The following is a 12,951-nucleotide window of genomic DNA, read 5'->3' on the forward strand; positions in this document are numbered from 1 at the left end:
GCTGTGGTATTTATTTTTATATCTGCATATCATCAAATTCACCTGTTACAAGATACCATAATATTACCTAGAGTACTAAGGAATCAGTTCCTTAGCACAGGGGTCCCCAACTACCGGGCCGTGGACCGGTACCGGTCCGTGGATCATTTTGTACCGGGCCACAAAGAAAATAAAAATAAAAAATAAAATAAAAATGGCGGCTTTCTTCGCCTTCGGTGAATGCTGCTGGGATCAGGGATCAAGGACACAAATGAAAGAAGGGGAGGGAGGAAGCAACCAAAGCCTGTCCTACTCTCTGGCTCAGTGGCTTCGGTTTCCTCCCGCCTCGTTCCTCTCTCAGTCGCTCTCGCTCCTCCACCAGCCCAGGAAGAAACTGCTTCAAAGAAGCCGGCAGGGTGGCTTTTCCTGTCGGCGCAGCTCCTCCGAGCGTCCGTTCACCCCCACCCCGCCGCCTGCGGTTCAATCCAGTGCTCCGTTCTGCCTGCCTGCCTTCGTTTCTGGTGGTTTCGGAGCAGCTTCGGCTAAGAAAAAGAGGCGAATAGTTATTATTCTCAGCCGAAGCTGCTCCGAAATAACCAGAAACGAAGGCAGGCAGGCAGAATGGAGCACTGGATTGCACCGCGGGCGGCGGGGTGGGGGTGAACAGGCGCTTCGGAGGAGCTGCGCTGACAGGAAAAGCCACCTTGCCGGCTTCTTTGAAGCAGTTTCTTCCTGGGCTGGTGGAGGAGCGAGAGAGCGACTGAGAGAGGAACGAGGCAGACACCTGAGGGATGAGGCTAAGGGAGGGAGGGGAGACACCTGAGGGATGAGGCTGAGGGAGGGAGGGAGGGAGACACCTGAGGGATGAGGCTGAGGAAGGCAGGGCCGAGAGGTGGGGCTTCCCTGCAGGGACTTGTCCTGAGCCGCGGAGACAGCCATGGGCCGCCACCGCCCAGCGCTCAGTTTTGAAGGCGCTCCTCAGCCCGGCGCAGTTGCTGAATCTGCAGCTGAAACCCTCCGTTTTAAATGTCCCAATAGAAGAGAATATCTGTCGCTCAGGGTTGCAATGAGGAGGCATTGGCGCTCCCTGAACTTGGTGGTTTGCTGGCAGACATTTTATTACCCGACTAGGTAACAACATCAGATGTTACCTAGTCAGGTAATGAAACGTCTGCAAGCAAACCACCAAACTCGGACTCCTCCCCGGTCCTTGAAAAAGTGTTTCTGTGTGAAACTGGTCCCTGGTACAAAAAGGTTGGGGACCACTGCCTTAGCACACTAGGCCAGTGGTGGCTAACCTTTTTCGGCTCCTGTGCCAGAAGGCAATGCGCGCACAACCCCCCTCACGCACTGTGCATCTTTGTGCATGCACATGCAATTCCCCTTGCGCGCCATGCATCTGTGCATGTGTGCACAATTCCCCTCACGTGCAGTGCGTCCCTGTGCATGCATGCACGTCTCTCACACACACCCTCTGCCCTCTGTGCATGCATGCCAGATACCTGACAATCAGCTGTTGGGTGGCGGCGCGCACACGCATGCAGTGTGGCTCTTCCGGGCAACCTCTCGTGTGCTGGGGGAAATGGCTCTGCATGCCACTTCCGGCACGTGTGGCATAGGTTCGCCAACACAGCTCTAGGCAAAACAGGAACATTGGCAGGATTACGAGTAAACAACGTATTTAGGGAGTTAGTGTGCTCAGATAACTTTTGTGAAAGTGTTAAAAATAAAAAACTCGGGTAAGGATCATTCCCTATCAATCATTGGAACATCTGGGAAGTCATTTTAACTTCACCCTGGCAGGCCCCTTGTTCCTTCACAAGAAATATGTATTATAACTGTCCCAATATCTAGATGTCCCTTCATCTCTTGGCTAAAGAATTCTTAGCCCGTCTACCAACTACTTGTTTCTCCTTTTTTCCTTTGAGCACCATCCTCAGTTGCAGAATATGAACGTGATTGAAGGCATCCCTCTTTGGGGAGACTATTGCTGTTCTCAGTTGAACAAAGAGCTCCTGATGTTTTACGATTACCCAGCAAATCAGAAATAGCCTTCCTAACAACACTGTTAGAATGTTCAAAGCACAAACATATTTTTCACCCGCTGTGTCATTATATAATGGGATTGAATGGAAGTTGCATTTTGTAGTCTACTGTTCATGCCTTTCAAAAGATACTAGAGTGCCACCCCAAAATATGAAATAAAAACACTCTAAAACCCAGAGCATTGGTTATGGACAGGGTGATTGACCCTGTTTGATCCCATTGCAGCTGGAAAGGGCATGGCTTCCACAGTAGAGCTTCTCTTTGTCTCAATGGCTTCATCAGCATTGGAGGGAATGTGCTGCCAGCTCAGGAAGGTGCCATTTCTTTCACTTAGTGAACAGCCACCTTTCATTGCCAAGTGCTAAAACAAGATCCAGGCAGAGGAAAGAATCAAGAGATGTGGCATCACAGACCAGGAAACCAAGGCAAACAGCTGTTGTGGAGCAGGATAAAATAGCTGAAATTATCAATAATTCATCCACAGATGTGTGCGTGTGTGTGTGTGTGCACATGCCCAAATTTGCAGTCACATTCTCCTATCTCCACTATCTGTAGGTTTATTTAGTATAATAAAAAACACATTTCAGAGGCATCATGATTTGCAGCTGCCCTCCTTGTATCTGTTTATCCAGGGAAAGTCACTGTTCTTGCCAAATGTAAAGATACCTTTAAATATATGCTTCCCCCAAATTCCCTGGGTACGTTTCTTGTTTTCCAGGATGCCTGTGGTAACCTTTCAATAATGTAAATGCAGAATACTAGCAAAAGTGAGCAGGAAACAATTTCAACAAATGATATAGGATGTTTTTATTGACAAAAGCTGTAATACTGGGAGTGCGTAGACATAAATTCAGTTGACCACGAGATGATTGAGGTTATGCTTGCTGAAGCATCTTACCCTGGCTGGATTGTGTCTTGAAAATGTACTTATTATGAAGGGAGTTTGCAGGAAGGCTTCAACAATCAATTCCCATTGGCTCACTTCCATACTCAGCCAATTAAGGTTTTGGGAGAAGATGCTACATGAGATGAATAATCCTTGGATTTTATTTATTTATTAATTGCATACTTGGATATACAGCATTTGCTTCCTTTCCGGTCTTTAATATTCTCACCCAAACCTCTAAAATACTCCTTTCCACATTCCCTCATTTTAGTTTCATCCCAGACCATTTCATCACTTTTATTTTTAATATTCACATTGTTGGTAATGGTTTGTTTAATCTATTTCATCCATTTCCAAACCAATTCTTTGTTTCCATCAAAATCACTCTATCTTATTTTTGATTCTTTTAATTTAATCATTTTTAACTTTTATCTTCTGCAGCTTTTTCTTTATATATTTCAAATAGCTTTCCTCATTTATTTATTTTTTGCAGCAATCATGCTGTGAAATGTGCTTTTCCTCATCCACAGCATTTTTGTCTGCATTTCTTCTATCAAATGACTCATTGGAAATAAATTATGCAAAGAGCCTCAGGACTCTGTCCATTTGCTTTATCTGTCAACAGGATAACACTCCAGAAATGAAACCGACCAGTACCGAGCTAAGCATGACATTAAGTTAGCATTCATTCAGTTATTTACACTTGCTTTTCTTCCATATGCATTTTCCTCCAAGATCTATTCTGGATGCTGCCATTATGTCCTTGTATTGTTCAATTAATTTTTCATCACAAACAACCGACTCATCTCTATTAAACAATTGGAGGAGAAGAGTCCACATTTCATGCTGGTTCAGTTTTTTGCCAACTCCTGGGTGTTGAATCCAGCCACTACCCCAGCAGTGAGGCAAGGCAGTGTAGGGGCTAAAAGATGTGCATCTAACATCAAGAACAGGCTTCTATGAATTAAAAAATGCCTCCAAAATACCATAGGATTGCAATCTGAACTAAAATGTGAATATAAAAAGCCACAGCAGTTTAGACAGGAACCCAACAAGTCATATAGGAGCTGATCAGCAAAAAAGAGAAGCACATAGTAACAGCAGAAATGTGAATAAGACGCTGGTTTACTGAGTTTCAACACTGATATTTTATTATAAAAATGTTAACTTTAGAAGGTTTTCTCATCCAAACCAAGTTTTCTATTACAATAATAAAGACAAAAGCCCTGTGGTTTTCCCTTTTGGGGTGTCTGCACTTGGCAGAGTTAATGAAGACATAGGTCCCATTGTCTCAGGGTAGGCAGTATATTCCATATAAAAAAGTTATGCCCAAAATAAAAGGGTTGATTTGGTATATGGACTGTTCTACAGTCCAATTTTATTTTAAAAAAACTTTTAAACCCACACATTTACTCTGATTTATAGAATTAAAAGCAAACGTGTTTATATAAAAAGGTGCTGTGACCCATTAAAATCACTCCCTTGTGTCCTTAATAAGCAAAAATGACATTGTAAGTAACCTGGTGGCCGTTGTCCCAAGCATAAAGGAGCCGATCCTTGGGGTTGTAGTCTATCTGAGTGGTGTAGGAATACTCATTCTCGAAGAGCAGGCGAGGGATAATCTGGGTATTGGTGTGCGTGTCGAATGCATATGAAATATTGGCATTTCTCTTGTTGTAGCTGTCAACAGCATAGAGGACACCGCAGATGACAAAGGAGTTGCCATAGAAGTTCTTCCGTAGACCCGTCTGCCAGGTGGTCTCCTTACGGGTGCTCAGATCCATGGCATTGAGTTTGCTGAGGACAATCACCTCTTGGTTGAAGCTATCATAATTAATGGCGGGATAAATGATCCATAGGCCATTTTCATCCACAGCAAAATCTACATCTGAATGGCCGCGCCACCGCCAAGGGGTCTCCTCCTCATAGGCTACATCATGCAACATGGCCCAGGCAGCCACGTAGCGCTGCTTGAGGTCATACTTAATGAGGTTGCGGGTGAAGGCTCGGTTGTAGTAGAGAGAACCATTAAAGACAGCATGGCCTGTTCCCATCCAACTGTAGGGCAACTTGTACGAGTTACTCCATCGGCCTAGGAAACAGATGGTATAATAATTTAAAGAGCACACTTGATCCTAATCCTACTTGCACATATGTTTCCTGTGAAGATTCCAACAGAGACATTCTACCCACTGCTTAGTGGCAGCTGTTCAGGATTTAGGCAGATGTCAAAGATTAAATCTGGAGATTTACTCATGTGTTACTGAACTCCTAATCTGGAACATACTAACTAGATGTGAAATTTATTCTCCCACATTTTCTTCTGTAGATTTTATCATTCGAGTTTCAGTATTTCTTTTTTCAGTATTCTGTACATCTGCAGTGTATCTGCTATTTGTATGCTTTCAGTTTTTAAAAATCTGTTAACAGTAAGCATATCCGCCTTGTGGCATACAAAGTATTTTAATATATAGCCATGGATAGTTTATATGACTCTTGCCAAAAGTAAAGACATCACCATATGCAAATAAATCTAAAGCACTTAAAATTAAAGATAAAGCACCACAAATTTTGCATTCAAAATTTAACAGATTTCAAACAGTTTGTCCATTAATAGAAAATCCATTTAGCTCCCCTATGTTTGTTATAGGGGGAAACTGGATTGATGCAGAAGTGCTGTATTTGGCATATACCCATTGTGGGCTTAATTCTCTACAAGTAGTTCTAGGTTAATGACTGTAATTGGGACAGGGATTTATGTTGCTAAGCACCGTGGTCATAAGGCACAATGTCACATGACCACATCATTTAACAATGGCAATCCTGGCACTCCCCATGGCCATCATTACCTGAATTCCTCTGATTGTTAGGCAAGGACCCACCCTGAGCCAAGTCATTCTGGGTTTGGTCCCTCCTATTCCTGAGTCTGGGTAAAATAATGGACTGCATCCTCTGGAACTCTCCCCACCTGCTTATCTCACCACCATATCTTAGTGCTTTTGGCTGCCTGCCTGCCCAATGCTGGTAGCTGGTAGCTGCCCCAACCCTGTTTGTACACCAGCCAGGGCCGCCATCTTTGCATCGGGTAGAGGTTGTTGTTGTTGTTTTTCTGCAAAAGAGGCCCAGCCCATGAAAGACAGCTCCAGCACAAAAAAGCACCAACTGAGGAGCCCTAGCTGGTGTTCAAAGTGAGAACTACCTGTAATGTATTTTTTATTTCACAGATTTCTAAGACTTTTGATCCCAAGCTCATTTTAATTGCCCTTTCTCCAAATGCTTGTGCTTGTAACAATTCAATTTTCCATCTAAACCATCTAAACCATTCAACAGATGCATCAAATCTCCCCTGACCTCCCAACCCAGTATGCTTCTCTTCTGTCATTTATCTTCTATGGCAATTCGCCCCATAGTACAAAGCAAACATAAAACCTTGTCTGAAGCTGTCCAGATTCCGGAATTCCACCAATGTATTGCCATAATAATAGTTGGTGACATAGATTCGCTCATCTTTGGCAACTGGATCCTTCATCCAAGCACCTTCATTCCGCCCATAAGTATTCTGAATTACTGGCCCAGTAATAGTGGACAAAGTGTCCTTGCATTGACCTGAAAAACAAAGAATGTTTAGAACTTCCTAGGTATATGTAAAGGCTTTAAGGTGCGCTAGCTTCTCTCTTTACACACACACACACACACACACAACACACACCAGAGGGAGGGACGGAGGGAGGGAGGGAGAGAGAATATAGAGATTGCTCAACTATAAACAAGTCTGGGTGGCTGAACTTTAAAGGCAACAGTAACAAAGATAACAATCATATGTGTCCAGAAGTAAACCATTCAAAAACAAGCCATCCTGTAGGGCCTTAATAACTGCTTTAACTCCAAGATGTCTGATGCTATCCTTTCCAGAGGTAGGTGCTGCTTCCCAAGACCCACATATGACATTATTTAATCAAGGGGACCTGGAACTATCTGATCTGCCTGATTTTCCTAAGTGTTTCCTTGAATAACCAGGCTATGACACGTGGAACTTAATAGGTGATAACCAGAACCTTGAACTGCATCCAGAAGCAACTGGTGTGACATGGATACGCCATGGAATGACCATTACTGTCTGTACTGCTACTAGTGTAGTTTCTGAGTGGTCTTAATGGCAGCCGCACGTGGGATACATTGCAATAATCCATTCATGAGATGACTAGGATCTGTGTGATCTTCTGAACAGCCTCCCAATCCAGGAATGGATTTCAGTAATGCACTAGTTTGCTCTTTGCAGAGGCCCTCTAGGCCAGGGGTCACCAACCTTTTGGACCTCAGAGACCACCAAACTCTTTGAGCAGGACCTTAAAGTCCAAGACCAGATCAGACTTGACTGAACAAACATACCCACCAAACTTAAAAGATAGAAAGTCCCCAAGACTAAAGGGCCAAAATATACACAGCTACTCAGTCCAGTCAGGACTGAGCCTGAGACTGTCCTCATGCAGCCTCTAGATACTGGGACACACATAGACAGTATCACTTGGATCTCCCAGGGTCAAAATGTATAATTGGGTGTCATCAGCATACTGATGACCTTGTGAATCAACAAATGATCTCATTCAGTGATTTCATGTAGATGTGTATTTATTTATTGAACTTTTATGGATTATTATCATGCACAATAAGCCTATGCATAACAAAACAAATAAAAAAGCAATAAAACAACTGTATCAAACTTACAAAGGAGCACACCATACTTCCCACTATGGTGCCATCACATCCCATCAAACCAAAATATGCTGGAACAATCCCAGAAAACTGAGGAGAACCACTACAATATGGCATCACTCTACTCTCAATCCCCACAGCCAGTTCAGAAAGAGACTTTGATCAATAGTATCAAAAGCACTGAGGATCAAGGAGAACAAGAAAGAACATATCGTTCCCACCCCAGCTCTGCCAAAGATCATAAAAAAGCATGATGCTGCTTGAAACCTGACTGAAATGGGTCAGATAATCTGATTGATCCAGGATCCTCTGGGGCTGTTGCCCGATCACATCAACAACTTTTCCAAAAGAGGGAAGATTTGAGATTGGACAAAATTGTCCAGGACTGTTGGGTTCAGCAATAACTTCTTGAGGAGGAGCCCACAATCATCTCTTTCATGGTTGAAAGGATCACTCTGTCTCTCAAAGAAACTCATCACTGTATAAACCATATGGACCCAATCTCAGGTCATTCCCCGCTGCCCACAGGCAGCCTTAACAATCTAGGGGTGAGCCTGGATGACAGGTAATCAAGTGCATAGTTTGAAAGACCCTATCCATATCACAGTATCCAATCCACTCAACGCAAAACTATGCCCGAGTATCTCAGCCAGACTTGCCCAAATGATAGCCACCTCTGAGTGGATTTGAGAAATGTTATCTGCCAGAAAGCTTAAATATACCTTACAGTGCTTATATAAATTTCCAGTATTTGTCCTTCCCCAGCAAGTAATTAGTCATCTTAAACAGAGTCACTAGACTCTGTCAGTGGATTCAATAAAATGGCAAAACAAAAAAAGCCATTTCACTTCTTTCCACCATTCCGTAATCTAGTCCAAACTGAATATTGCTTGGTGATCAATTGCAATCCCTGGAATTAACAATCTCCAGATCTCTTGCCGTGAAATCAAGTAGATTAGGCAAAGATGGTGCTGGGCAGCAGGGAATGCAGTATATCAGCAGCAATTACTATTGTACCTTATAACCTGATTTCAACCAAGGATGCGGCATTCAGTTATTTGCAGCACAGACTCTAGTAGATAAGTATTAATATCGTGCCCTCCAGCCAGCTCTAGGATGATAGAAATCCTGAAAACTGGGTGCACACATTTCAGGAGAAATGGTGGGTAGAGACAGCCTACCATCTTTTCTTTGCAGTCCCAACCTGTAACCATTTCTTCCCATAAATAAGCAGACCAAAGGTATGGGAACTGATTAATAATACATTTTAGTGATAAGTGCCTAAGCAAGAATATATTAATAAACAGAACGATGATGGCACAAAAGATAGTCAAAGACAATTTCTAGACTCTAAATCTTTTAAAGTAGAGGCATCACAAGTTGCTAGTACCAAATTCTAGGACTGACTAATAGAACAAAAGGGTAGTGAGCAACAGCGGTCTTGAACCAGACATTTTGCCTTTTGATAATTTATATGTTTATTTTGGTTCTGGCCAATTAAAAAAAAATGACTTTCCTCATATAATACGGGGTTTCGCCACACAGTAAGGGAAATTTTTAAAATAAGTAGGGCCACCTAATTCTCCACATAAGGAGAACTATAGTATGATGGTTTTTGGTAGTGTCCATGGGGTTTGGAGTGGGTTGTCATTTCCTTCTCCAGTAGATCACATGTTGTCAGAACTCTCTGCTATGACCTGTCCGTCTTGGGTGGCCCTGCACAGCACAGCTCATAGCTTCATTGAGCTATGCAAGCCCCTTCACCACGACAAAGCAGTAACCCACGAAGGGGCTGAAACTCAAATACTTTGGTCACCTAATGAGAAGGAAGGACTCGCTGGAGAAGAGCCTAATGCTGGGAAAGATTGAGGGCAATAGAAGAAGGGGACAACAGAGAAATTTGGTGGCTGGATGGAGTCACTGAAGCAGCCGGCGTGAACTTAAATGGACTCCAGGGGATGGTAGAGGACAGGAAGGCCTGGAGGAACACTGTCCATGGGGTCGTGATGGGTCACACATGACTTCGCAACTAACAACAACAACAACATAGTATGATGCACAGATAAATCTCTAGCCCTGTTTGTTGAAAACCTGGGGCAGTCAACCGGGCCCACTGATTTCATGAATAGAAATAAAAGGCCAAAAAACAACAACAACCAGATAGTTCCAGGTTATGTCAACCTCTGCCCAATTCATTCATCTATTCCTCTAGAAAACAAACTTTATCTCGCAAAGATAAAGTAAAAACAAACATCCAGTATAAGTCTGGATTTCATAAACTACAATAAGAAAGCAGAAAAATGTGATTTAAGACCAGCAGAGACCCAAACATAATAGAGGGCAACTATTTAGATTGCATGGAAACAATACTGTATTAAGGAGAAAAGCCTCTGACCTTCCGGGGCAGCATTTGTGTTTTTGTGTCATAACAGGGCCCTCTTTAACCCTGTCCCTGGGACACCAAATCCGCTTCAGATTCTTCCTCTGATCCATCAGGCTCTGTCTCAATGCTGTCTCTACCCATCATGCTTTTTAACCCAAGAATTCGTCTCTGCAGTCCTTGACATCATCCATCCATTAGAGAATTTAATACTGTTTTACTTATAATTTATTTAAGTCCCCTTCTATTGATTTGGCTCAAAGTAAGAGCTTTCTTTATACCTGTTGTGGTTAGCCGGCAGCAGGTGCGGACAGCTGAGGAGAGCGAGGACTCAGATGAGGGGCCAGGACCATTAGGGAGTGGACTGCTACCTTCAGAGATTGTGGGGGCTGGCAGCAGTGATGAGGAGGTTCCCGAGGAGCCTGTGCCAAGTGCGCGTGCATGCAGGATTGCTCGCAGGAAAGAGCAGCTGCAACAGCACGGGCAACTCCGGAGTAAGGCTGCAAGGTAATGGCCCCTCCTTTAAGAAGATAAAAGCCAGCTGTGAACGAACATACTTTGCAGAAGGCAAAGACGTTTTGAACTCAGCCTCGTGGACATTAAGTTGATATTTGAAGACTCTTGTAAACTATTTCTTATCTGTTGTTTTTTGGCAGCCTTGAAAAAACTTGGCAAGACTCTTTCTTGTCGGAGCTAATTAGTTGGAAGCAGCCTTTTATCTGTGAAGAAACAGGATTCTTAGCTGAAACATAAAAAGGTTATACTTCTACCTTTGTCTTGTGTTTGCTCTCTTGGAACCAGGTTTGGGTCAGAACAATACCATTCTAATGTTATCCAAGTCACTAGTAATGAAATAAGATAAATGGGAAGGGAAAAGAAAACAAACTCACCAATGCTGTTTCGGATATCTTCCTCATCGAGGTTATATTTCGGTGTGACAGTAAGGTTAGGATTCACAGAGGCTGGAGAGGTCACAGTTTTGCTCATGGTAGGCTCAGACGTCATTTGTATGTGGAAATCTGTTGTGGTTATGCTAATTATGGGTGCCCCCATAGTAGCTGTGTCCTGTTCTGCTGTAGTTGTGATTGTGGGAGCCTGAGTGGCAATCTGAGACAGTGTTTTCAAGGTCCACGTTTTATTTTTATATGCTGCCCCAGTTACTGGAAATTCAGCTGTTGCTGTGGTCTCCGGGATTTGGGTAGTAGAAATAACTGATGAGGTAGTAACTGGGGTTGATTCTAGAGGAAGCACCTTGTCTGTGGAAGACATTGGTGATTCTGTTATTGTGCTCATGTTCGCAGGCATTTCTTTTCCATTGGGTGCAGTGCTTGTAACATGCGCCTTCAGGAGTTGAATATCATCGTGTAAAAGCAGATCTTCCATAGGTGGTGGTTTCCTTGAAGGGACATTTGACAGGTAGTTGTGATGCAAAAGCTGGTCCTCAATCAGCAAATCTATAGTATCACCACTGAAAGACTCTTCTTCTGCTAAAACACAGATTTTTTAAGTATTACATTTTTATCAATTATACAGTTATAATTGATAATAAAATGTGAAATATAAAATATTTTTAAAACTCTACATATGTTACATTAAAATCATTTTGATATATTTATTCCCTGGAATTAAACACTTTATAATGAGATGACTGACCACTTTACTGAATTTGGTTTGATTTATTATTCCTAATTTACCAGCTACAGTTAGACAGTCAGAAACTTTAATACCTGGAAATATTACAGAAAAATAGATCTCTCTGTCCTCCTCAAATCCATTCACAACCCAAAAGGGCAAGACACCCTGTCACCACTAAATTAGTTAAACTGAAGATTTAACTGCACTTAATGTCCCCCGAGGGATAGGAATGGATGTATTGCAATATCATTTTTCCCAAACTTTCCAGGCATTGCCACTCTCCAAGCAAAAGTCATCCATCAGTTTGATCTTTAGCTCACTCTGGATTCAATTTCAAATGGAAAGACATCATTGTGTTCTCCAGGACTTCTGGAGAAGCCACCAACATCACCATCTCCTTTTTCAAACATGAAAGGTTAAAAATTGGTCTGTAATTGCCCATCTTTGAAACATCCAATACAAATTTCATAAGACAGGTGTTGTAACTGTCACCTTTATACAAAGAGGCATTTTACCCACTCCCTCGCAGAGGTGTTTGTAATACTAATGAAATCAAGACTGGGGGAATGAACATATGTGAGCTAGTAAAAGCAAATGTCATCTTTCGGATCAGTTGCTTGGCAGAGAAGAGGAAGTTAAGAAGCAGGATCCAGCTTTCCTTCAACAGCTGATTGGCAGCCCTCCAGCTTTGTTTAGTAGACAAAAACACTTGTCCACTAAACACAGCTGGAGAATTATTGCATAGATAATTGATTGCAAAATCTCCTTCAGGATATATTTAAAGCAACTGAGTTGGGTCATGTATGAATATATGCTTAATTCTCTGAATTCTGAATTGCATTTAAAATATAGAGACACAAGTAGATAAAGCCAAAATAAGATCTGGGATGAAATGTGGAGGCCACATAATCCAACTCCAAGTTATGAAGCAAAAACACCTGCTTGCTCCAAGCTGCCTGCAGTCTAGTCCACAGAGTGACAGCGACAAAGAGCAGATGCACTGAAAAAGGGACTTTGCAGAGTAGAAAGCACCATATGTTCAACAGCAAATGATTCATGTCAGGGACATGAACATGCAGTCATGCACACCAAACATTCTCACCCTCTAACGGGGATAATTGACCAAATGGAAAGGTTAATCTCTAAATCCCAGGCTCTAAATTGGATGGAAGCCCTAGCAGCGCAATTCATACCACATAATATAATCTATACTGCATCAACAACTGAATAAGTCTGAGATCACAACTTAGGAAGTGAAGACAGTGGCTGATTTCAAAAGCCCACACTGAGACTCATTTAGATGTGTTCATTT

The 12,951-nt window shown here is 42.5% G+C and overlaps 1 protein-coding gene across 3 annotated transcripts in view; it reads right to left on the reverse strand.

The window, feature by feature from the left end:
- Window positions 1-4,040: 4,040 nt before the first annotated feature.
- The window catches only part of OLFML2B (olfactomedin like 2B), a 28,996-nt gene continuing 20,085 nt past the window's right edge, over window positions 4,041-12,951 (reverse strand). Inside the window, exons 6-8 of one of the 3 annotated variants that reach the window (XM_026686928.2) lie at window positions 10,895-11,488; window positions 6,341-6,517; window positions 4,041-5,003 (exon numbers count right to left, since the gene is read on the reverse strand). In XM_026686928.2, the coding sequence (XP_026542713.2) occupies window positions 4,402-5,003; window positions 6,341-6,517; window positions 10,895-11,488 (1,373 nt within the window). In that variant the 3' untranslated portion in view covers window positions 4,041-4,401. Of the gene's footprint in view, window positions 5,004-6,340; window positions 6,518-10,894; window positions 11,492-12,951 lie in introns of all 3 variants that reach the window. The other 2 variants (XM_087960922.1, XM_026686927.2) reach the window with 2 other exon arrangements.

This window comes from Notechis scutatus, chromosome 3, assembly GCF_049901735.1.
Source record: "Notechis scutatus isolate UNSWTSFEM ecotype Mainland chromosome 3, rNotScu1.2, whole genome shotgun sequence".
NCBI classification, from domain to species: Eukaryota; Metazoa; Chordata; class Lepidosauria; order Squamata; family Elapidae; genus Notechis; species Notechis scutatus.